The sequence below is a fragment of the Notolabrus celidotus genome, chromosome 13, assembly GCF_009762535.1.
Source record: "Notolabrus celidotus isolate fNotCel1 chromosome 13, fNotCel1.pri, whole genome shotgun sequence".
Lineage (NCBI taxonomy): Eukaryota > Metazoa > Chordata > Actinopteri > Labriformes > Labridae > Notolabrus > Notolabrus celidotus.
Genome location: NC_048284.1, coordinates 6,348,828 through 6,374,398, shown reverse-complemented (window position 1 = coordinate 6,374,398; position 25,571 = coordinate 6,348,828). Strand labels below are relative to the sequence as shown.

At 40.5% G+C, this 25,571-nt stretch overlaps 1 protein-coding gene across 1 annotated transcript in view; it reads right to left on the bottom strand.

Moving 5' to 3' along the window:
* Nucleotides 1-2,859: 2,859 nt before the first annotated feature.
* The window catches only part of si:ch211-278j3.3 (E3 ubiquitin-protein ligase RNF19B), a 42,311-nt gene continuing 19,599 nt past the window's right edge, over nucleotides 2,860-25,571 (bottom strand). The window contains 9 exon segments of the mRNA XM_034698963.1: nucleotides 2,860-4,402; nucleotides 5,805-6,075; nucleotides 6,240-6,371; nucleotides 10,792-10,906; nucleotides 11,252-11,414; nucleotides 16,696-16,709; nucleotides 16,711-16,844; nucleotides 16,999-17,204; nucleotides 24,586-25,076. Of these exon segments, the coding sequence (XP_034554854.1) occupies nucleotides 4,126-4,402; nucleotides 5,805-6,075; nucleotides 6,240-6,371; nucleotides 10,792-10,906; nucleotides 11,252-11,414; nucleotides 16,696-16,709; nucleotides 16,711-16,844; nucleotides 16,999-17,204; nucleotides 24,586-25,076 (1,803 nt within the window). The 3' untranslated portion in view covers nucleotides 2,860-4,125.

Sequence of the window (25,571 nt, the reverse complement as noted above, 5' to 3'; positions counted from 1 at the left end):
CGTGGTTTATTGATGCAAGCACTTTCCACTGCTAGATTTTCTTCATACAAAAGGCTGTATTACACTTTTAATACTCCTGTCCTGTCCTGTGTTGTTTTTTGATTAACTTGTTTGAACTTTATTAAACCCTGTCCTGTCATGTTCTCCTTTACACCCCTGGATGTAAGGATGGCTATCATAAAGACCTATTGGCTAAAAATACATAGTATTTAAAGTAAGTAAAGTAAGCTTCATTTATTCTGGTAGTTTTAATTCCAAGTTGTAATTTACTTTAGGAAATGTATTTAACCCTCCTGTTACCCTCCAATTTACTAACTTGCTCTTTTATCCTTGGGGTCAATTTGACCCCAGCAATTAAAACCTCCAGACACTGATTGTTACCCAGGTTTATGTTTCAGGTACTTAGGTTATAAAAATGTATGTTATAGTGACCTCAATATCATCCAAAACAATTAAAACAAGTGTGTAAAATGTTAAATGTTTTTATGTTTCATACAGCTAAAACAGCCTGGGGTCAAATTGACCCCAATGAACACCGATGCCTAATTTTTTTACAGGAAAATAACAACATATCAACATTTTGATTTTATGTTTTCCCAGTTGTCCCCATTAATGAGGAAAATTGACAAAATATGAAGCCAAACAAATTATGTTAAGCATTAATTTAGAGACATTAAACATTGAATGGGGTCCAATTGACCCCAAGGATAATAGGAGGGTTAATGCTACTTTAGCCTATATTTCAACACTATTCCATTGGTAATACTGAACGTATACTCCACCTAATGTATCCAACAATGTAAGCAGCTAGATATGTATAAATATTTATCATGCATATCATGAAATGAATGAATAATACTGTATGTTCACGGGGTAATAGTGCTCTAAAGTGGCACCCACCTTGTCAGCCTAACATTAAAGTTCACATTCTTCATAATGGGTACTTAAGCATTCACTACTTTAAGTTTATTATATAATAAAATGCTTTTATGCCTCTACTACTGGCTGCAAATTATCAACTAAGAACTGAAAGTAATGCTTCATGTGTCTTGTCTGTTGGCGCCCTCTATAGATTGAAGCATGTAATTACAGCTGTGCAGATTTAATGGTTTTCCTCAAAGGAAGTATGTCAGTCTGGGTAAATTGATGATTTAAAGTATGTTTGTCTTAGAGAAGGCCCTCTCTACCCTCTAAGGAGTAGATAAGTGTTCTTGTTCTGTTATTTCTTTCTTCCTCATATTTCCCTCCTCCCTCCATGAACTCTCCCCGACCTCTCCTTGACCTCTTCCTGACCTTTACTTTAACCATGTTAGTGGTTATGGAGTCTCCACTGTATTATGGTAATTCAAAAGCAGGGTCCAAACTGTAGTGGTAGAGAGCCAAACCATTCAGGCTCCAGACAGGAAGGATGCAACTCGGGTTTGAGCCCACATCAAGCCTGCTGTGAGTCGGCACTGCTATCCAATGTGCTTCTAATGATGAAAAATTATAGTGGATCATCTCACCTGACATAAAAAACTGGGTTTTACAGTCACTAGATGGCTAAATCTGAACCAAGCAAGACATAAATTATGATATAGCTTTCCAGGAAAAGCAAAATACCGCTCAAAAGTGGCCTGTCTTGTCCATGTGGATATATTTACATAATTGATTTTGTATTAGGCTGCCTATAACTGTTTGATTTAATTTATGAATATGATTGATTTATATGTGAAATGAAAATATGATAATAGTATGGGAGGTAGAGCCTTCAGCTCTATGGGAGGTAGGCCTCTCTCCTTAGGAATCATCTACTAGTCAGGGTCCAGGAGGCAGACACTCTCTACTTTTAAAAGTTGGCTTCAAACTTTCCTTTTTGATAAAGCTTATAGTTAGAGCTGGCTCAGGCTTGGACCAGCTATTAGATATGCTGCTATAGGCTTACACTGCCGGGGGAACTGACACACTGGGATCCTATCTCTCCCCTCTCTCTGCCTGCCACTTACTTTAACTCTCCCTTTCACGTTAAAGTTACTAACCATAGATCTTTCTGGAGTCCCTGAGCTCCCTTGTCTCATAGGTTCCTCTGGATCTCTGCCGTAGTAGGCCTGCTGCTATGGACATGCCAGCCTCCAGCTGATACAAGTACTACTATCCCTCTCACCACTATCATCTCTCTCTCTCTCTTATTCTCCTCTATCCCTTTTTCCAACCCCAACTCGGTCTCAGCAGATGTGTGTCTAACATGAGTCTGGTCCTGCTGGAGGTTTCTGCCTGTTAAAGGAAGTTTGTCCTTGCCACTGTAACTTGCTAAATGCTGCAAAGTGCTCTGCTCATGGTGGATTAAGATGAGATCAGACTGAGTCCTGTCTGTAAGATGGGACTGGATCTGATCCTGTCTTGATGTCGGGTCTTTGTTAATAATATAAAATAGAGTATGGTCCAGACCTGCTAATAACATTTGTTATGATTTGGCGATATATAAATAAAGATTAATTGATTGTTTCCCAACCTGAGGATGAGAAAACCCACAGAGGGTCAGAAGGCGACTGTGAATGACCACAAAATCATTAACTGTAGGCGGAAGCAAAAAACAAACAGGTTTAATACACACCTGGCAATGAAAATCTTTTAAGGCATTGTTTTATCTTTGCCCTTTTTGTAGTGGATCATCGTACGTCAGCAAGAATATTTAAATAAGGCAAGACTGAGTTATTTCACAAATCAAGGAGTAATTTTAATCTCAAAATTATCATAATCTGCACATTTCCCTGGGTCCTTTTTTAGTGGCTTCAAGAAACAAACATGCCATTTAAAAAAAAAGGGAACTCTTGACTTTTCCTGATTACTGAGATTTTAAAAAAAGACCAGTCATTGCAATTTAGTCCTTCATGGTGAAATGTTTATTTAATTTCTCTCCACAACTCATGTCCGAGTTCATGTCTCACAAATATTTCACACTCAGGAAGCTAAGCAGCGCATGTAAAGTCATGTATTTCTCATGAATCATCTATAAGGGGTTCTTAGACTTCAGCCCGAGGTGGCATGCTGCTGTTGTAATTTCGGTGCTCTGTGATCATTTGAGAGAGAGAGTCTTGAGTTTATATGTAATGCTCTTAGCTGCACGCAATACTGCAACTACACTGATTGCTGTGTGGGCATTTACAGCATGTGTGAGTCTGCCTGTGTGCGTTTATCCTGCACACACAGCAAGTAGCAGAATCATGCAGCTAGATTTAAAACTCTTTAGAAAAACACTGCGGTGTCGCTGCCATGTTGTACACTAAAGTATCTGCAGAATGAGCATTTTACCAAACTATAGCAGTGTCTCCCTCCATAGCTTATAAGGAGATAGCCTCCTAAGAGCTTAAGCTGCACTAAAACAATGCAAAAGTGACACCGCCCTCTGTCTGCGATCATGGAAGACTGTGGATTTGCGATTAAAAGTTATAATTGATGGTGTTTATAAATCCCTCTGGTCTTTTCAATCAGCGCCATAATGTCACAGAGCACCTTTGACCCCAATAGAGAAGAACAGGTACAGGCTTCAACAGTTTCAGGTGTCATTTTCAACCAGAAATCTTTGACAAAAGAGTGAAAATACAGTGACGCATGCATCGTCTGTTTCAGGTTTCTCAATTTAGGTATGAGCACTGCATCGTAAAATCTGTGGAGGGAGGTGAGGTCACTAAAAGAAGTGTAAGAGTACAGCCAGACGAAGAGAGGGCTTCATGTAGTAGATTTATGTAGAGAGGGAGAAAAACCATCTAACAGAAAAGAAAACATAAAACCCAGAATGAACTAGTCAGCTAACATGCTCTCAGCCACTCCTGTTTGAGATTCATTCATGGATGCTGTCCTGTCTGGAAAACTGATTATCCCCCGTCCAATCTTCTATCATACTCATGCTTTAAGTCTCATACAAGCTCTCTCACACTCTCATGTTTTTTTTATTTGCTTTCTCTAAACCCGCATCGTCCTTACAGGCTGGAGCTAGAAGGCATCTGGTGGGAGGGCCTGTCTTGGAAGCAGGAGGTGGCCTTGGACAATGATTTTCAGGTCAATCCAGCTGAAACATCAGCTCCTGGATTTGTGTTTTATCCTGTCTAATCTTCAACCAAGTGCAAAGCCTGCAATCGGAGGACCTCATACACCGTCTATTTCAAAGACTGGGTAAACTGTCCCGTGGTGGGCTCCTTCTTCCCCTCCTGGTTTCTCTCTTCCCTCTTGTTCCTCTCTTCCTCCCCCTTCTTGTCTTTCTTCCACTTCAGAGGCACACAGGTAGTCTTGGGACTGGGACTGGGAGTGTCCCAGGGACTCCACTGACAAGCTTCGGCTAGACAGGATGCTACTGAGGCTGGACTGGCGGGCGCCTCTTGGATGGGTCTCAATTTCAACACGAACCTCAATATTGGTTCCTTCCCTGCAGTGACATAAAAAACACATCATGTAAAAAGCGGTCTATCATAACTTTAATGACTTGAGGAAGCATAATCAATGACTACCTCAAATACATAAAGTCTGCTTCAGTCCCATGATAAGTCGTACAATAAGACTTCAAGCGGTGCCACGGCCTAATCAGCTTTGAGCTAATTGTCAGCCTACTTAAAACAGCAACACTAACATCCATATGCTTTACAGGTATAGATCAGACTCTATAAACAGAGGCAATTAAGGAGGCATTGAAGCTCCTGTTCTTATCATTGAAAGGATTCATGGCCAACACTCAAACACTTACTCAATCACTCATTTGAGAACCTTCCTAGCCCAAAAGGACGATTAAAATTGACCCTGCAACATTTCAAACTGGGCCGAAGTGCTGGTTGGAGCAAGACTGTCATCTCAAAGGTAAAACAATTGGCAACTAAGCTAAACACCCAAATAGGGAGTAGAAACTAAGCAGTAACCTCAGGTGCAAAAAAATGAAGCCAATGTTGAAATGCAAGAAACTGCAGTTCCTTGAGTGTCCACTTGAGGCTGTCTCAAAAAAGGCCAGGAATCCCCATTAAATCCCATATTAAAAAGCCATTTTTTAAATTAAGAATTAAACATGTCACAACCGTTTCCATTATATTAACAGGAGGAGTTCTGCCACATTTGTGTTATTAGGGGGCGTGGCTTAGTTGATTGACAGGTGCGTGCACTGTAGTTGTTGCCAGGAGGCTTAGGGTCCACCTTAGCTCCACCTTCGGCCGGATTTTGGGTTGACTGAAAGTTAGGTTGACCTAGTTTCAAAACTCCTCTTCAGAAACTTAAGGATGATGTCACTAACATCAGACTTCCTCCAGATCTGTGTCCGGTCTGTCTCCAATCCGCTGCAGTCCAGCTCCGTGCTCTCTCATCTGTCAACACCCACCGGCTGCTTTTTCAGAACACAGCACGGAGCAGGACTGCCGGACAGCGGGAGTCATGTGACCGTGGTTTTCCTGCAATAATCACTGAATCAAGGATTCTCTTCCTCCTCTCCTCATCCATGTTGTCTTTATGGTCCTCTGAAAACCTCTGACCTGTTGACTCCAGGCCTGGCTCCGCTTATCATGACGGTTTGTTGTGAGTGTTTTATTCTGAAAATTAACCAGATGTTTTCATTTTGTTTTGGTGCCTGACTTCCTGTCCCGCTCAATTGATTAATGTGTCGTGCTCCGGCATCCGGCAAAAATAGAACACAACAGAGCGGATCCAGTGGAAGTTAACACATTGACAACAATAAAAACCCTATAGAATAGAAGTGCTGTGACAGATCGGACACAGATCCGGTAGAGTTTGGCAGTCAGACTACATCCATGTTTTAAACAGTCTACGGTAGAAACAGAGACAACATTTACCTCAAAGCGAGCGCTTGTGAGTCATCAAGCTTGCCATCAGGCACAATGACCACCTCACAGTCTGATTGGATGTCCTGCTGGGTGTATCCAAGGGGTTTCGTGGCTTCATCAAATACCTCGTAGCTATCTAAATCAGGGGGTGTGGTGCTTGTACTGGGGAGGACGCCCACTTCCTGTACACTGACTCTGACTTCCTGGACGCTGGTGTCGCTGAGCGTCGGGTTGTTTTGACCCGTCCAGTGGTCGCTGACTACATGAGAGAATAGAAGATCTATAAGAGAAGTGGAAAGTTCATCAGATCAGGACAAGGACTGGGAAGATATTGTACTATACAAAACAATAATGTTCTTAACCAAAGTCCTCATCAACTCTTGGCAAGAAAGCAAATAAATGACTTGAAGAATGTCAAAGTATTTCTCTAGATTTTGTACTCACAGCTGGCTAAGTCCTCCAGTTGGATTTTATGTGTTTCAGGCGGCTCACTCTGCGGTCGACACCAGCCGTTCCTACAGAGCGACATTGGGACGACCCCATAGACATAAGTCAGCATTAGCGGCACACCGACACCTGCAGGAAAATAGATCGGTTTTAAATACATCTATTTCGATTTCTAGACATGTTTAAAAGTGGTCACTGGTGTCTGTCAGGCACCTTAACACGCTGGAGTTGAGAGGTTTCCAATTTAAAATACATGTTTCTGTTAAAATGTTTTTCCAGGCCACACCAAGTGATGTAGCATCAGGTAATTTCAAAAGACATTTTAAAATAAATGTGTCCCCATCATGAATTTCATTTTATCAACTGTAATATCCAGATCAAACACTAGAGGGAGTCCCTTCTGCTCCACTAGGGAATCCATAATGAACTCATTTGTTAAAACAGACTTGTCTCTAAAGTAGTCTGGGACATTTTGTATCTATATTTATGCAGTTGTGTCATCACAAATAAGACTGGGGAGCATTGCTAATGCTTCAGGATCTAATTTCCCTCACAAGGGAATCCCTTCTCTTACATTGAGGGCAAAGTAATATGGCAATCATCTTCTATTTTATGCATTTACTCAAATCATCTGCATTCTCTCTTTATATTACTTAATTTGATATATTATTAAATGAATCCGTCCTCAACCACTTGAAGTAGTGTGCTTTGAAAGTCTTTGTTTTCATTCTGTTAATACAAAATATACAAACACGTCTACAGAGCTGGAAAAATATCCCTGTAGTTGACAAAGGTTCAAAGCCAAAACAACCTTTTAAAGCACAAAATTAACAAAATGGAATTAGAGTTGTCAGTGTTTAAGTGTTTGCAACAATGTGAGTATGCTTCTGAACTAGGTCTTTTTAATTGCTAGCTATTTTGTCCCATTTGGCACACCGTAGCTGCCGCAACATCTTCCTGTTTCCTGCTACTGCCATGATGGAAAACAACGACACTACTGCACTTTTCAATGAGACATTTCCCTTTAAAATAAAACTCCCTGGTGGATCAGCAAACAGAATTGAAATATAAAGTACTTTAAAGGTGACATATCACGCTTTTTTCATCAATATATATTGGTCTAAGAGGTCCCCAAAACATGTCTTTAAAGTTTATGCTCAAAAAAACACTTTGAAATTTTCTCTCTGACCACGCCCCCTCAGGAAGTGGGTGTGGCCTCGGCTGTCCAGCACGTTGATCTAATGTTAGCTGAATATACACGGCTGCTCAGAGATCACGTTACTTCAACCGTTTGAATCTGATCCAGAATCTGATCCTGACGGAGAGGCGCCTGTAGCAGGACCTTTCTGAAGGATTGGTCACAGATTTAGTGTTTCTTGTTGTTTTATTTATCAGTATGTAGACGTGTGTCTTGGTACACAGCTACGAACATGTAGCTATGTGGCAATGCTAACTAGCGCTAGCACTTATCCATGATAAATAAAAATCATCCACTAGATCTTCAAATCTGCAGACGTGGGAAGTAAAACCGACCTCTGCCAGAAAGGCAGCAGAACCTTTCTGAAGGATTGGTCACAGATTCTGTGTTTCTTGTTGTTTTATTTATCAGTATGCCGACGTGTGTCTTGGTACACAGCTACAGCTATGAACATGTAGCTATGTGGCTATGCTAATTAGCGCTAGCACTTATCCATGATAAATAAAAATCATCCACTAGATCTTCAAATCTGCAGACGTGGGGAGTAAAACCGACCTTTGTGTTTATTAAGACAGCCTACAACTAGCATGCCTCCTTCCTAAGCTCCTTGTTAGCACACATTTGTGCAGGTAATGAAAAACGGAGGAGGGGTTCAGTATTATTTTATACAGTCTATGGGCTGAACAAGCTCCGAGCTCTGACTCCGTGACAGACCGGATATTGTTGTTACGCAAAAAAAACACGGAAGTCTGAAACGGCTCGTTTCACACACATTTATAGAAAGGTGGAGAAATCAAAACAGGGGCAGAATGGATTTTTTTCATTCTCGGGGGGTTTGTAGACATGCCAGGGACACATATTTCAGGTAGAGAACCATTAAAAAGTCCATTTTGCATGATATGTCACCTTTAAACTAACACCTACGAGCTAAGCATACAGGTGAAGCCAATCAGAGTGATGTCAGTGGGCAACTGCAACACAAGAAGAATCCCAACATACCTGTCGATGAAACTAATAACAAAGCCATTGAAGCTGTCTTCTACCTCTGAGTCATAGTTTCAGACCACACTGGTGTAGCAGTGAAGCATGTATTTAAATAATAAACCTAAAAGTCAAGATCTTAAAGTACAATTCATTCCCTTTATTAAGAACTGCTTTGTTAGGCTGTAATTTGCCTTCTCTGTTTTTAATTTTTGATTATTAAGGTCTTCCATAAAGAGTTTTGACAATACAATAAAATAATAAAGCGCTCACTTATTAATCCATTGCCTTGATAGCCTTGAAGTCTAAAATAAGAATTAAAATAAATTTGATTTTCCTTCACAAAAGTGCTTCAAAAGAGTCCCTGAACTCGATGGGCAGCAGCCTTTTGTGCTGCGTGATTATGCAACCCGTGATTGAGATAGGAATTCAGAACACAAAGCAGAGTGCCGACCAAACAATGGGACATCATTAACACAGCGAGAACTGGGACGCTATTGACTCAAAAACAGGGTGAAACCAGGGCAAGAGGATGAGCCTGCCAGCCCGAGAGAGGCTGTGTGTGCATGTTGGAGTGCGTCTGTGTGAATGAGAAAGGAAGAAACGACGGGACAGCGAGCTGTGACTGAAATATGAGAGACTACAGTGAGGAGAGAGAGCAGCAAACAGAAGACACATGACAGAGAGACAGTGAAGGCAAAGTGGCAAACAGTGAACAATGAAACGTGGGGACTCTGATGCAAGCAGGAAGGAGGACACACAGGGGAAGGAGATGAAGGTGAAGTGTGTGTTTGTGTGTATGTGTGTGTGCTACGGGTCGGCCCATCAGTGTGTGGTGCAGTGATGGTCGTGACACTGCAGCAGGAAGCTGACAGGCTGCTTCCTCCTTGAGGATCCCAGTCACAGCTGGGGATGTTATCTACAGTAACAACTAGCATGACTCAACAAAATGCTGCTTTACACTGTAAGTGTACTGAACTGCACTCAAGCCGTGTGTCTGCTAGACTGCTTACTCATGGTACTCTGATAAAAGGGACAGTCCGCAATTTTGAGAACACAGTTTCCTGAGGGCAGCTAATTTTAAAGGCTTGAAACAGTGGAAACAGCTAGCTAGGTTCCATCCTTAAGATAAGACAAGATAAGATAAGATAAGATATTACTTTATTGATCCCGGGGGGGATTCAGTTGTTGCAGCAACCCAGACATTTATACAATCAAGAAAAAGTTCCAATTGGTAAAATAAAATAAGTAAAAATAAAAATAGATAAGTAAATAAATAAATAAATAAATAAATAAATAAATAAATAAATAAATAAATACAGAATGCAAAATAAAGATAGAATACAAATCAGTGGTTGCCAAAGTGGGGGTCATAAGATGTCTTCTTTTGCTTTAAGTAATCTAAAATAGCATATTTTAAGCATTGATGTAAAAATATAAACAAAAATAGAAGTTAAATTTGAAAAAAAGTTGCAAAAAAAAAAAAGATTCATTAGTTTTCTGCCTTTTTTAGTTGCCAGATGACTCCCAAGGTTAGGGTTAGTTTCTGCAGACTAGCTAAATGACATATAAAGCAACATTTAATCACCTCAAAGGACAGTGGGGGTTGCAATTGTTATATATATATGTTTATTTTGGAGGCCACAAGCTGAAAAGTTTGGGAACCCCTGTCCCAAACTAGCAGAATCCAGCTACAAGCATCTGTGCTAAGCTTGGTTTCAAATATGAGAATGGTGTGTCAAACTCCCAACATGAAAAAACAATTGAGGAAACTAGTTTTTTACATTTTGGCTTCAAGAAAAATGTTGGTTTGGTGTTTTTGATCCTTTCTCATGTCACAGAGTTTATTATCTGGCATTTGTGAAACCAGATATCTTTAATAAAGAACTGCCAGCAGCTTGGTACATTGACTAGAACAAGGGGAACCAAGTATCCTGATGCAATCTAGAGCTAGAAAAGCCAACTTCCTGTTTGGAATACAGATAAGAGAACAGTGTTCGTTATTCGATTTGAACTCTTTACAAAAACTTCAATGAAAGGAATTTCTCTTTTTCGTTTTGGGTATACATTTTAGGAGACGTGAGGTTTCTATTTCCCAATGTTAATCCCTTCTCATAATCCAGAAGGGATTATCTGAAACAATGATGGATCGTCTTAATCTATAAAGACTGTTTTATCCACATGAACTCTCGCCTCAGATATTAAAAAACTTGAGCTTTATAAAACATAAATGGTTGTCTTTGAGGATATTGTGACACATTTGACAACTTTTTATTAAAAGAATAATTTCCAAACACAAAACCAAACACACCCATCATTTAAATTCTGCTATCAGGACATACAGAGGCCATATTCCTGATGGTTCCTTACCCACAGTGACAGCTGCTATGACCGGCGACACAAACACTGACATCATCACCCCACTCACCACAGTCAAGTAGTGCTTACTTCCTGAGATATTGTTTTTCTTGCAGCGACCATGGACCTGGAGGGTAATAAAAGACACAGAAATTAGATCACAGAAATGTGATTTGCTCCTTACTGTTGTCTCATTGTCTGCAGCCACTTGTTCATATCAGATAAAACACGTGTCCTTGCATGCATGCGAGACCAGTGGCAGAATCACAGAGCAGAAATACATGGATGGTTTCCATTGTTACATGTTCAAAAGGTGACAATACATCTTTAATTAACAGGACTTTTTTTGTACAAGCATATGGTGCATTTTAAACATCCTTGAGCACCATATGGAAGCAGTTTCTACATTTTAAGCCCAACATAAAGAAGCCAACTCCACACATGCAATCAGGAATTACAGTCTTGTGTGTACCTTTCGACCCATGTAGATTGGTATGCCCACAATGATGACTGGGATGGCAATGCCCGCTATGAGGGAGATGACCACTGGTGCTCCCAGCAACATGCCCACCTGCCACAGAACCTTTCGTGTCTGAGACCATGGCTTCTTCCCCCAGAAGGTACATCCAGAGGGACTGAGACACACAGGAGACACAACAGATGGGATTAGTTTAATGTCAAATCATGCACAGAGTCAGGAAAAAGGGATGCATGGCTCATATTAAAACTGTAATAAGTGTTCTGGCTTCATGTGTGACCATGTCTTTCTGATTCTAAGTTTATTCCCCAGTATGTTACAAACTGACAGAGGAGGAGTTAATCAAAAATCTAATTCTGTTAACCGTTAATCCATGAACACAGACGTTGATTCTGTTAGGTGATTTATTTGATGCTATAAATGGGGTTTATTGCCATGATCGACAGCTCTGTTGACAGAAGAGGCTCCTGCAGCACACTTCACTGGATTAGCCGAATATAGGAGGGACAGCCAGAAAAAATGTCATGTCAAGTCAAGTCAACTTTATTTATATAGCACATTTAAAATAACCAATGTTGGCAAACGTGCTGTACAAGGTGAAAGTACAAGAACACAGCAATAAACATAACATATTCATATAAAATGTTAAATCTAGGAAAATCAAGTAAAATCTGAGGGGATACTAATGTTATCATCTCAAGGAGAAGGCCACAGAGAAGAGATGGGTCTTCAATAATGATTTAAAACACTCAATAGTGGAGGCTGATTGTATTTGAAGTGTTAAGCTACTAAGATTGGGGGCTGCTATTGCAAAGGCTTGATCGCCCCAGGTTTTTAAGCAAGTTTAAGGCACATCCTGGAGCAGCTGGTTGGTTGACCTCAGTGTTCAAGCTGGAGTATAAACATGGAGATCCTCAGCCAAGTAGGATGGTGCGAATCCATTGAGGGCCTTGTATGTTGTCAGGGAAGTTTTAAAATCAATCCTGTGACTGACTGGGAGCCAATGGAGGTGAGAAGCAGCATTTTGAGCGAGCTGCAGGTGCTGAATGGATATTTCCAAGCCCACATACAAAGAATTACAATAGTCAAGCGTAGAAGTAATAAAGGCGTGTATCACTCTCTCTATCTCTCTTGGAGTGATATACGCCTTCACCTTAGCTATAAAACTGGAAGAAGCTAGACTTGGCAACAGAAGAAATTGTGAATTGTTAACCTTGTATCCAAACACAACGTAACATCACTCAAACAATTGAGCAAGGACTACAGGGATCCCTTCCTTTTTAAGCTCAAATGCATATATATTAGAACATCATCCGCAAAACAATGAAATGAACATCAACACCAATGTCATGAACGTTCTCTAACTGTGAGTGTCTGCTTCAAATCAACAAAACATGCTTTTACGTTGTAGTCTGTGACGATCTGAGGGATCTTTGCCGATGTGTCAGTAAGTTAAAGTAGTAGTAGTTGTGTTCACCAGCTGATATCTACAGCACAGACTCTGGTTCCAAATTGGCAAGATGTTATCACCTGTGCTGTGAAGTATTTAGGCCTAACTTTGGTACAATGGGGGAAGGTCGAAAAAGTGTTGTCCATCTTCAGGTGCTTTTTCCGATCACAGGAACTCTAACCTGGAACTAGGGACTTTCCCCAGGAACTATGTGCTTTTTGACTGCAGGAACCAGGGTCCAAATTTAGTTCTGGGGTAAATGGATGGACTTGTACTTTTATAGCGCTTTTCTAGTCTTTCTGACTACTCAAAGCGCTTTACACTATTTGTCACATTCACCCATTCACACCCATTCACTCAACATTCACACACCGCTGAACATCAGCAGAAGCAATTTGGGGTTCAGTGTCTTGCTCAAGACACTTGACTGCCAGAGCTGGGACCGAACTGCCAACCTTATACTCTACCCACTGAGCCACAGCCGTCCCAGGGTAGTTCATCCCCCTGAAAAGCCCCTGCTTGTGGGGTAGTACTTCTCAGAGGTCCAGGATCTATGGGGGGCTGGGCCTGCAATGTGGAATGTTTCTGATTGGCCTGATTTGCATAATCATCCTGGAACTTCAGCCTGTGGTAGTAACGCAGACAACAATAGGGCCACAGGAACCTTTTAGATCCTGGAAGAGTTGTTCCTGGATCTAAGAGGTTCCTGGGAATTCTGGTGGAGAAGCACCTTTTATATAAAGTCAGGGGTCTGGGTCAAAACAAAAACCTTTTGCTTGCACCATTGAAAGGCTGAGATTTCCAACGGTATAATTTCAGGAAACATTAGAACATCCTAACTTGGGTAAAGTACATTGACAAGGACAAAGACGTAAAACTCTATAGCTTCACTAAATGTTTTTTATTATAAATAAATTGAAATGAGGAAAACAGACACCTGGGAACATAAAAAATCCTTCCCTTCATTACTGTGATCATAACAGCACCAAGCAGCCTCCTCGCGTTCTGACACAAACACAAAACGAGTCTGAACGATCACTTATTAAGAAACATCTGAAATGAATGGATGCTGACAACAACATGACAACATTATCTGTCTGTCTCATAGCTGTCTTCACATCATTAGCCAAAATGAATGACCTCATCTGCGCTTCTCATTTCAGCTTTGTCCCCTCTCCCTGAATTACTGTCATTTGCAGCGGCCATTTGTATCCAAAGCGTCGTTAGATTGACGTGAAAGCAGGGTTACTTAAGTCTGTTTACGTGGAGTCAATCTTCTGTCACTTACTGGGACATTAACTACAACATGTCCTCCTTTAAATTGCTTCTTTAATCTCATATAAGACTTTGCGTTGTAATTCCAAATGCCAACTAACTGACTGATGTTGTTTGCTCCTAATGAAGCAGCAATTAGATTCCAGGAGCCGCAGTGATATTATAAGCAACACAAATAGCACCTTAGGGCTCTGCAAGTTCTCTAAGCATGCATTGGTTTTATGGCAGCAAATGTCACCTTGAGGTTATGAAAGCCTGAGTGGGGGGAATTATGACGGGATATTAAGGTTGTGCTCTGTTGCTCTGACATGGCAGATTTGCAGCGAGATGCTAAAAGCTTTGCCCTTCTATAGGACGCTTGGTGTAAGTTGTGGTGTGAAAGGCAAACAAGGAGGGGAGAGGAAGAGAGAGAGAGGGTGCGAAAAGATTTAAAAAAATCAATACATGAAAATATATACCCACATTATTGTTAGCTGTAGTTATAAAATGGACCTCAAACAGTGGAGAGATTAAACCACGTTCTGTAAATATTCTGCTGCATGGAAATATGGCGTCAGATAAAACTGATTAATTGATGAAAAGTCAGCAGCAACTTCCTTCCAGGACTGGAGGAATCAATAACCACCCAGACGAGCTGTTCAAACAATGACATAGTGCCGGTGTCTCGCTGACTGGCTTACTTTTTAATCTATCTGGATATTGTCAAATTTACAAAACAGTGAAGATAAACTCGACTTGACAGAAAAGTTTGGTGTCTCCTATTTGCTTGAACTGAGACGGTGACACGAAGCACTTTTTCATGTAGACGCTGCTGTAACACTGGGATCAAATTCTGCTGCTGTGTGTGATGTGTTGAGTGCAGCCCTTTCACTGTATGGCTCCTAACACCAAGATACATCATTATGTGACTGCAATTTATTGATTAATTTTAATACAAATCATTCTGTGCATTTACAAACAGCCATTAGAATTTTGTTGAGCCTTGCATTTGAAATATCTTGGTTCTTGCTCACCCTGTCTTTATTCTTATTCACATAACCACCTGCTCAGTAAACATTATCCCACTTTCTCCACATTCTCTGTATCGTTCAATGATATAATTTACTGCTGATGATGAAATCCCAAAATCCTTTTCAAGTTTCCAACATTATTCTGAAACATTTGCTTAAACAGTCTCTCACAGCATCCCACCTTTTTTGGAATTAGGGTTGTATTTGCAGCGAAGAGCAGAGGTTTCTCTCTTTCACATCATGTATGTCTCACCACTATCATCTTTCTCTCTCTCTCTCTCTCTCTCTCTCTCTCTCTCTCTCTCTCTCTCTCTCTCTCTCTCTCTCTCTCTCTCTCTCTCTCTCTCTCTCTCTCTCTCTCTCTCTCTCTCTCTCTCTCTCTCTCTCTCTCTCTCTCTCTCTCTTTTATTTTCCTCTATCCCTCTTTCCAACCCCAACATGAGTAGGCTTAAAATGTTCCTTTTTGATAAAGCTTATGGTTAGAGCTGGCTCAGGTTTTAGACAAGGTCTTAGTTATGCTGCTATAGGCTTAGACTGCCTGGGAACTAACACACTAACACACTGGGATCCTCTCTCTCTATCTATCATTGACTTTAACTCTCCCTGTCCCATTAAAGTTACTAACCATAGACCTTTCTGGATTCTCTGAGCTCCCTTGTCTCATAGGTTCCTCTGAGTCGCTGCTATGGACATGCCAGCCTCCAGTTGCTACAACTGCTACTATCCTTCTCACCACTATCATCTCTCTCTTCATCTCCCTCTATCCCTCTTTCCAACCCCAATACAGTCTCAGCAGATGTGCATCTAACATGAGTCTGATCCTGCTGGAGGTTTCTGCCTGTTAAAGGAAGTTTGTCCTTGCCACTGTAACTTGCTGAATGCTGCAAAGTGCTCTGCTCATGGTGGGTTAAGATGAGATCAGACTGAGTCCTGTCTGTAAGATGGGACTGGATCTTATCCTGTCTTGATGTTGGGTCTTTGTTAATAATAGAACATAGAGTACGGTCTAGTTTGTTGTGATTTGGCGCTATATAAATAAAGATTGATTGAAGATGCCATTACATTCTGTTATATCAGGTGAGAAACAGAGTGAGGCCATTACAAACTTGCCGATAATAGTTGTTAGCATAACCCTAAAAGCTATGGCATAACTTTCAATTAAATAAAGGGACAGAGGACATGAAGTGAGGTGTTTGAGGATACTCCAAGAAATGACCCAACATACAAAAATACTGCTGTACTGTATTCTGTATTGCAGGTAAAACAATCAAAACATCTTGGCTTTTAAGTTTTACTTACCTCAAAAACTGGAAAGGATGTCCACAAAAACAAACAAACAAAAAAAAACATGCAAAAAAAGCCATGGTGTGTGAAAAATGCATATTTTCTTCATGTCACTTCATTGAAAATTACTTTAGACTACTAAGTTTTCAGCGAATAAAGTGAAAAATGTCAGTTTTTTAATGCATGTCACAGTTTCTACTTTAACTTTTGAATTCATTTTGGATATCATAATGTTAACTGAGTCACATAAACGTGGTTGTGCAGATTCAGGGTGTGATAGGCGTAAAAATCACATCACAAAAAAACAAAAGTTCCACAGCAGGAACTTGTGTATGATCTCTATGGCAGAGCTCTAAGGGTAAACAAACAACACTAAGCATGTTAGGGTTTTTGTTCCAGGTGAGATGTGAGTAAAGTACCTGAGGTAGTGCACAGTCGGTGATCTCCTGCATACACAGCCAGCAGAACTGACAGGCACACACAGTGCAGTTCATACGGTTACAGCTGCCATCATTGGTCTTCATGATGTAGGCACCACAGCGAGGGCACGCTTTGATCTCCTCTGCATCTTCAGCAACAAAGAAAATATGTCAGCAGTGGGAACGCGTTCTGCAATATTTATTTTGCACTTTCTTATACACCTACAAAAAAAAAAAGCTGAGATGTGTACTCTGATTCCTGCTGCTGAGGGTTTGGCAATAAAGACAAAAAGAAGGTGTCACCTCCTCCGGGTTCTTCATTGAAGACGTACAGCGTGGAGGCATCGTTTCCGCTGGAGGTGTGGCGTGCTCGCTGACGCCGGGCCTGGTCACACGTCTGGTTGGGGTGCCACAGCTGTCGACAGTGGTAGCAGAACTCGGTGTCACATCCCTCACGGCCACAGCTCAGCTTGGGACACTCAGCACAGCCATAAGCGATCACTGCATAGCTGAGGAGAGAGAGAGAGAGAGAGAAAGTGCAGATGAAGAAACGCAGAGCAGCCACAATGAAAATGTTAATTGATCCCTGAAGGGCCGTTCCGTACTGTTAGGGGCTGGAATATCTATAAAAGCTGCACTTGGACGCGACGTAATGTGGATTTTACAGCTTAGAGAAGCAGAATGAATGATTCATTGTTGTCTTTGTTCACAAACAGTACATTTGTTGGCTTTGTGCCTCGATGGTTCACAGTCAAAGACAGGAGTGACGATCAGTGGGACTGGTTTCCACAGTTTAACACCTGAACCAGAAATAATCCCACCCTTAGATCTTGAGCTGTCATTAGAATGATAACACAGAGGCCGACGCCTGAGGACGTAATCCTACTCCTCAGAGGTGACATTAACATAAATTTTAATATTTAAAAGATCATGTGATAACGATCAAATACAAGTGAAAGGGACTGGGAGTGATTTAGGATCAAGGCAGAGCTGCTTCACTGTGAAGTGTTTGAAAAGCTCCTCAGGGTTTTTTTGTGCTGTTTCTAAATTTGTGAGAAAGAAAGACGAATCAGACGGACTGAAAGGCCACACACAGGAAGATAATCAGCCCATTCAGGTGCCCGTCTAGATTTTAGCTGTGTCTCAATCCCTTATTACATTCTTGGCAACACAGAAAGCGAGTGTGGACCTGTGCCAGAAACATTCCTGGGTACCTCAGTTTGTCAAAAATCTGCATAGCTGGAATATTTTGCTTTAAAACCGTGTCACACTTCTGCAAGGTCAAACCGAAAATGTACAGCAGCACTGCGTAAGGCTGCAGACAACTTTAGAGGGGTTACAAACAAACACATGAAGCCACCAGAAATTTAACAAGAACATAAATGATTTAAGAACCTCTCACATTTTTAAGATGATCATTTCAAAAGTTTGACTTCTAAATATAATATGCTCCAGAAAGTTTCCTACTCAGTAAATGTCAAATAGAGGTTATAAGTTCTCATGTCACACTTTTTTAGTTGCATATTGGAACAAAATCTGCACCTAGCTAAGTCGTGATGTCATAATCTGCTCGTACGAATGTGATGAAGTCGTCACTTGTTGAATTGAAGGTTAGCATGAATTAACATCATCCCTTCAGGCAGATGATAGTTAAATAAACTGCCTTTCACTGTCATATATTGTACCTATATCACCCTGCATCCTGTTCTGTTCATATTTTGTTCACAAGAATGTAAAAGTATGAGCATGTTATCACACAAACACGGGTCTACTAACAGTTTCACTCTTGAATAATCTAAATTCAGACTAATTGACGAGTCTAAAGGTAAAAAATCACTCAATAAAAACCAAGCACAGTTTATTAAACGGCTAAACATGGGACCTTGAAGTCTGCTGGTGAACCATGTCAAATTGGTTCGTGTGGCTAAAGCTTGCAGAGCTAGCACCACCTGCCTGTTATGGTACCACTTTAACCAAACACAACCTACTTACCTGTGCACTTTAGAGTCAATTTTAAGATTCTTTTAATTGTTTTTTAATCTTTAAATGGTCTGGCCCCCGCCTTACCTCTCTGAGCTCCTTCACCCTTACACTCCTGCTCGGTGCCTCAGGTCAGCTGATCTGCTGCTCCTGGACGTACCGAGGTCAAAACGGAAGCTCAGAGGTGAAAGAGCTTTTTCTGTTGCTGCTCCTAAATTATGGAATGAGCTTCCCTTCCACATTAGACAAGCCTCCTCACTGTCCATTTTTAAAACTCATCTAAAAACACATTTTTATTCCTCGGCTTTCAACCCTGCATGGGACTCTGCTCCTGTTTTAGTGTTTTATGGTTTGTTTTTATTGTTTTATTATCCTGTGTTTTAATTGTTTTATGCCTGATTTGTTTGTCTATTTATGTACAGCACTCTGTTTCGGCTGTGGTTGTTTTTAAAGTACTTTATAAATAAAGTTGAGTTGAGTTACAACTTTATCTCCATTTTCTAGATTCGAAATATTGCCAAACTACACACCATTATAAGATGCTGTGCTTATTTACATCTGGGTAGTAGAGCATTACAGCAGTATTATGGCATTAACTGGAGATACACCCCCATCTAGTGGTGGGTGTCTGTGCTACAAGCTTAGAAACAGCGCTTGATTAGCATTTCAGGCCTAAAGTAATACAAATATATATATATATATTTAAAGTTATATTTTTGGCCTTTTTGCCTTTATTTTATAGGACAGCTGAAGAGAGACAGGAAATGTGGAGAGCAGAGAGAGGGGGAAGACATGCAGGAAATGGTCGACCGGCCGGGAATGGAACCGGCGACCCCTGCAACGAGGACTGTAGCCTCTGTATAAGATATAGATAAGATAAGATAAATACTCCTTTATTCATCCCACAACGGGGAAATCCATGCAAACAAGAAGGTGTACAGTACAAGAATATATTAAAAAAAAAAAAAAATGTTCATCAGAGACGACAGCTTGGCCATGATTCTCCTGTCAGCCACCACCTCCACAGGGTCCAGGCACTTAGACCGCTAGGCCACCAGCACCCCCAAGTAATACAAATATTGATAATACTTTAACCAGCTAGTAAGGTTGATGACATTTAATAATTTAGTCGACCGATCCTAAAAGAAATGATCAAGATATTTTGTAAAACTGACACATATTTGAGTTTCCATCTAGTCAGACAGGTATGCAGCTGACACATACTAACTTTTCTTGTACACTTTTTGCTTGGACAAATAAAGAGGAAAAAAACACCCTTTAGTTTTAAATAGTGACATTTTCCCGCTTCATCAAACCCAAAAATCTATGAATGAAATTTAAGTTATGTGACATCAAACTGGATCTTAGTATCTCCTCATGGAACGCTTGTGCTGCACTTCAGTGTGTGTTGGAAACTTCTGTACAATGCAACAAAAACATGACTAACTGTGCACATATACATGAGAGCATGCGGACACACACTCAGAGCACGCTTTCTCTGAGCCGGCATAATCTCCCGCTAAGCTTCTGTCACTAAGACCTCGAGGAATGTGTGTATATTGGGAACATGAGAATACACAAACCATAACTGTTAATGACCGGTTTACATAATGGGTCAGGCTCTTTAATGTGGGAACCACTCAAAGCACGCTGACCCTTCCTTGTAAATATCTTTTACAATGTGAAACTCATGGATACTTTGAATTCTCTTGTTTCTCTGTGTTATATTTCATTCAGCACAGCAGCAGTCAGATTCTGGATTCGATTTTTGTTCCACTCGTTCATCACGACTGAGCTGTGAGAACTGACAGTCAGGGAGACAGACAGTCTACCACTGAGTTCTGGTGCATACGTGTTTTTGACCACAAATATTCACACAACACCCACACAACATGCACACACACATCATGGTTTCCCATCAGCAGACCTATCCCGTTACCCGTCCATGAACATCGATGTGATTCAGACAAGGATGTACGAGGATGAGAGCTAACCCAGAACATGCAAGGAGCCTACATTCTTCATCACATTCGGCTGTTTGCTGTTTTCAGATTCAGATTCAGAATACTTTATTAGTCCCCGAAGGGCAATTCCATTTTACAGTTAACCTGTCCATAGTACACAATATACAGTAAAGGAAACAAGGAAATAAATAACACGTCAAGGAAATAAATAACACGTCGTGACATCAGCAACTACCACAAAGCGGGATGCTAGGTAGTTCCTGGTTTACTCTGCCTTTGTGCATTTAGCAGCCTTATGGCAGAAGGAATAAAATAATTAGAAGTTTCCTCTGACATTAAACTCAGATTGGGAAGCTTGATCCAGTGATGTTAAAATGTTGCACTCTCTGGGGCGCTGGTGGCCTAGCGGTCTAAGCGCCCCACATACAGAGGCCACAGTCCTCGTCGCAGGGGTCGCCGGTTCGATTCCCGGCCGGTTGACCATTTCCTGCATGTCTTCCCCCACTCTCTACTCCCCACATTTCCTGTCTCTCTTCAGCTGTCCTATAAAATAAAGGCAAAAAGGCCAAAAATATAACTTTAAAAAAAAAAAAAAAAAGTTGCACTCTTTCCAAGTGTTTAGTTAGCTTAAAGTAAGAAACTTTACAAACTGTTATCAACTCACCACTTCCTGATTGATACAACTGAAAAGACAATATAAAGAAAAGCCAGGGGGATACTGGTTATATATCAGTATTTTTACTTCAACTTCCAATGGTGCCTTCAAATGGAGTTGTGTTTACTGTGCTACTAGAAATGGACATATGAACGCCCCCTCTTATCGTATCCACGACATCGTACATCCAAATTTTCTGAAAGCATTGAGTTCCCGAGTTGTGACATGTCTGACGACGTTCACAGAAATGGTGGACACCATGTTCTCCAGTTTCACGCAAATGAATAAAGTTATTACGTGACTGATAGGGTCTGTAGTTAGAGGAGCGAAATTAGCTAACATTAGCAAGAGCGCTGCTTGTACAACGTGGTTTTATTAACGTTAGCCATGTACAGGCACAGCAAGTGTTACTCTAGATCAGGGGTGTCCAAACTTTTTTCAAAGAGGGCCACATTTGATGTTGTCAGAATACCTCAGGGCCAGGGGCTCCTACTGAGACTTTGGAATCCTAAAAGTTATACATGAAATATCTATTTAATAACAATTATTTTAATTTTTTTCTCAATAAAACAGTAACTAGGAAGTCCTCAGTTCTCCACAAGCCATGTAAACATTAGCAAACGTTACCTTCTTTTAGCAGACAACATTTTAAGAACAATTATTTTGCTGCGTTCTGAACATTTTTTATGCACCAAATTTTGCCTTTTCTGAACAATTTTATAATTTTGATCTTGTCTTTTGTCCTCTTTTGTGTCTTCTGACCTAATGTGTTCATCAAGAACATTTTCACATCATGATAAAAACTTTAATTTGAAAACCTGTCAACTTTAAGAGTTCTTGTGTTTCTTCTTTATTGCCTTCTTGCAGAATTCCCATTGCTTTGGCTTTAGACAGGCAGTCCATATGAAGCTTTTTGAGACGTTTCTGAATTGACTTTAGTTTTGTTTTTGCGCTTGATAGAAACTGCAAATGTACACATAATTCAGAATGTGATTAATTTCTTTGCTATTAATAACACAATTTAAGATGGAAGCTTGGGGCCATAAATAAATGGACCTTGGGCCGCAATTGGCCCCCGAGCCGTACCTTGGACATGCCTGCTCTAGACTGTTAACTTTGCTGTCTTTTGATTTTTTCCTCTGCACGGCATTTCAGCACATATGAAAAAATAGTAATATTAACATTTCCACTTAAAAAGCAAAGAGGATACTTTTGGCGTTTTTGTAGCCGTTGCCTAGCAGTGGTGTTACCACCAGACTTCACAGCTTTACGAGTTCCATCTGAAGGCAGCATTAGCTTAGGTAAAATACCTGTTACTCAGTATGATGGGAAAGGCACACCCAAGCTTATAGTAATGTAAGCTAGCTGTTGGTTAATGCTAACTATCGCAGTTGTGGCCAAGCTAATTTAGCTAAAGCACCGCATATTTGTGGACTCATTCAAACACAGCCACTGAAGCCATTCTACCAATTCCTAGCTAATATTATCTTTAGTTAGCTAGTTAGCATCATCTTTAACTAGCTAATATTATCAGCTAAGATGTGACACCTTCCAAATCCTGTTTTTTTTTTTGCATTATTAAATTTAGTTTTTAGATGCCGTGCTAATATGGTAGCAATCATCAAGCATCAAATTAAGATAGTCATAAGAACAGCTAGTCACAACAATGTTCTTAAAAGTCAGAGAAGGCTGGTATAAATGGGTTAGCAGGGCTTATACAATAAAATACAACACAGATGAACAAAAAAATCTTCAAATAATTAAAAAACTGTGTTTGTTTTTCTTGTTTTCATGAAGCAAAGTCTCAACAGAGCTCAATAGCTACTACAAAAACACACTATCTCTCTAAATGTGCTTATTTTTCAGAGCCCGAGCACTGAAGCATCCTTCCCCATTCTCTTCTGTAATGAGTGACAGGTGTAATGACAGTTTCTGACATCAAACACTTCTCTGTAGTGTTGTAGTGTCAGGCTGTAACTTGATGTCTCACATGTAATGCATCTGTGTTAACTATACTAACTAAGTATGAAGCATGTGTTAAACCACACTCCCAAGATGACCACCAGCCAACACTGTTATAGTCCTAGCTAGCATTACCTTTAGCTAGCTAATATCAGAAGTTACACCTGTCCTATCCATCCTTTTACAATATCAAAAAGTAATGAAAGATAGAAAGTGATGGACTTCCTGTTAGAATTTTAGACTCCCTTATCTATTAAGATGTAACTCAATGAAGAGGCAGTGAAATCAAAAGGGCAGAAATAGTAATAGCATCAAAGCTGCACCAAAGAAATGGCCGCTGTGATAATATGGGGTGTTGTCAGTTTTCCTATGATGATTTCTTTTCTTTTCATCATTGTTTTAAATATTAATCCCTCTTATTAATCTTTTTTTTGTTTTGTCTGTAGATATTCAGTTTCTACATTGATACTTTGTCTTTGTGTTGATTATTTTCAATGGAGGGCCACTCAACAAGCACAAAACATGTTAGTGGTTAATTTTATTATTGAATTGTATCTGTTATATCTTGGCTCGTGTTATTGAACATGCAATGTTTTGTTTTGTTCTTTTATATGTGCAATAAATAAATACATAAATAAATTCTGCAGTGATATCATGGTAGGTGATGTCTTTAAACCTCGCTTTGCCACATGATGAAATCCATATTTCACACAATTTTCAGCCACATTATCAGGTGAACTTAACCACAAACTCTTGTTGTGTTGAATGAATCCATATATTTGTTGTGGTCTCCAGTTCATACTGAATTACTCAACTCTTAAGAACTTAAATGCTCAAGTAAAGAGGCTTTTTTTTATATTCATTTGCAGTCTGATCTCTTCCAGGGACTGAAAAATATTTTGGTCGCATCAAAATTGTTATTATCATTTCAGCCTTGAGATTCATGCACGCTCAAAGGAAGCTTTCACTTGCTGTCAGTTCATCCTTTGTAAGCTCAGTCTATCATCCTGACACTGAAAGACTGCTCCAGTCTTGTCTTCTACAGCATCAAGCTGGTGGTGGGTTTGACAAGACCTGCCATGTTGTAACACTGAATAACTGCAGGGCTCTTTTCTTTGCTCTTCTTTTAGAGGGTAATTACAGTACAGCTAATTATTACTTTGTGGATTGAGATGTCAATAAAGACGTGCAATTCTTTTGGTTAGACAACCAAGAGAATGTCATGATTGCATGATTTTTGCCTTCACTTTACAGCTGCATGAAGCTGTTCTAGCAAAAAAAAAAGGATTGCAGGAAACCCATTTTGACTTCACACAGTTTGATTCTCACCTGCAGTCAGGTGCAGGACACCAGCGAGTATCTGGATCAGACGCCAGGAAACGTCTCAGCTGGTACTCCTCAAACCGCTCCAGCAGTGCCTGATCATCCAGGATGGCACGAACATCCAGCGGGGAGAGCGTCTCGGGGCACTGCGGGCATGCGATGCACACCCGGCTCTCTGATATCTCGATGCGCAGGTACTGACGGAGGCAGTCGGAGCATGTCCGGTGGGCGCAAGAGGAGAGGCGGGGGAAGTGGCAGCGTGGTTGGCTGAGCAGGCACAGAGGGCACTCCTCCAGGTGTTCCTCCAGAAGCTGCTCCTGGCTGGAGGAGGACAGGGACAGGACCCCCGTGGAGCCGCTGCTGGCCCCGCCCACACACTCGGCTGTGGCTGCACCGGTCTCGCTGGCCTCAGCCGCTGCTGGCTGACCTCCTCTTTCTCCTCTTTCTCCTCCAGAGGCTCTTGATTCTCCAGCCTCTTCTGCTGTGAGGTCGAGCTCCTGTCACATTTACAGAAATTCTTATTTAAAACATGCAGTTATGTGAAATAAGAAAGCTCTCAAACTTTTTAAAAACCTTAAACTTAATATAAAAATGTGCTGCTCTTTAGTTTATAATTTGAAAACAAATGTAATATCCTTGTATTTATGGTGAGAATCAGAATAGGCGAGTGTGTACGTCCCTGGATACCTCTTGTATTTGATGTACTCGGTTTCTTGGCAACATAATTTCCCCAAATTACCAATTCATTAAATAAACACTCTAATGGATTTGGGCTGTAACAGTAGGGGAGATGGAGGAAGCAGGCAGAAGCTAATACATCAAGAGTTAATCATCTACAGCTTCTCTTCAGGTTCTCCTTTCTTACACAACATCTAGACCACTAAACTTCTTTCAGCAAGACTAAAAAAATAATCAGTTTTCATCCTGTTACTGAACAAACAGTGGTATGGTGTAGCACTTTAAGAAGTTATACTACTATGTCATGCATTTCA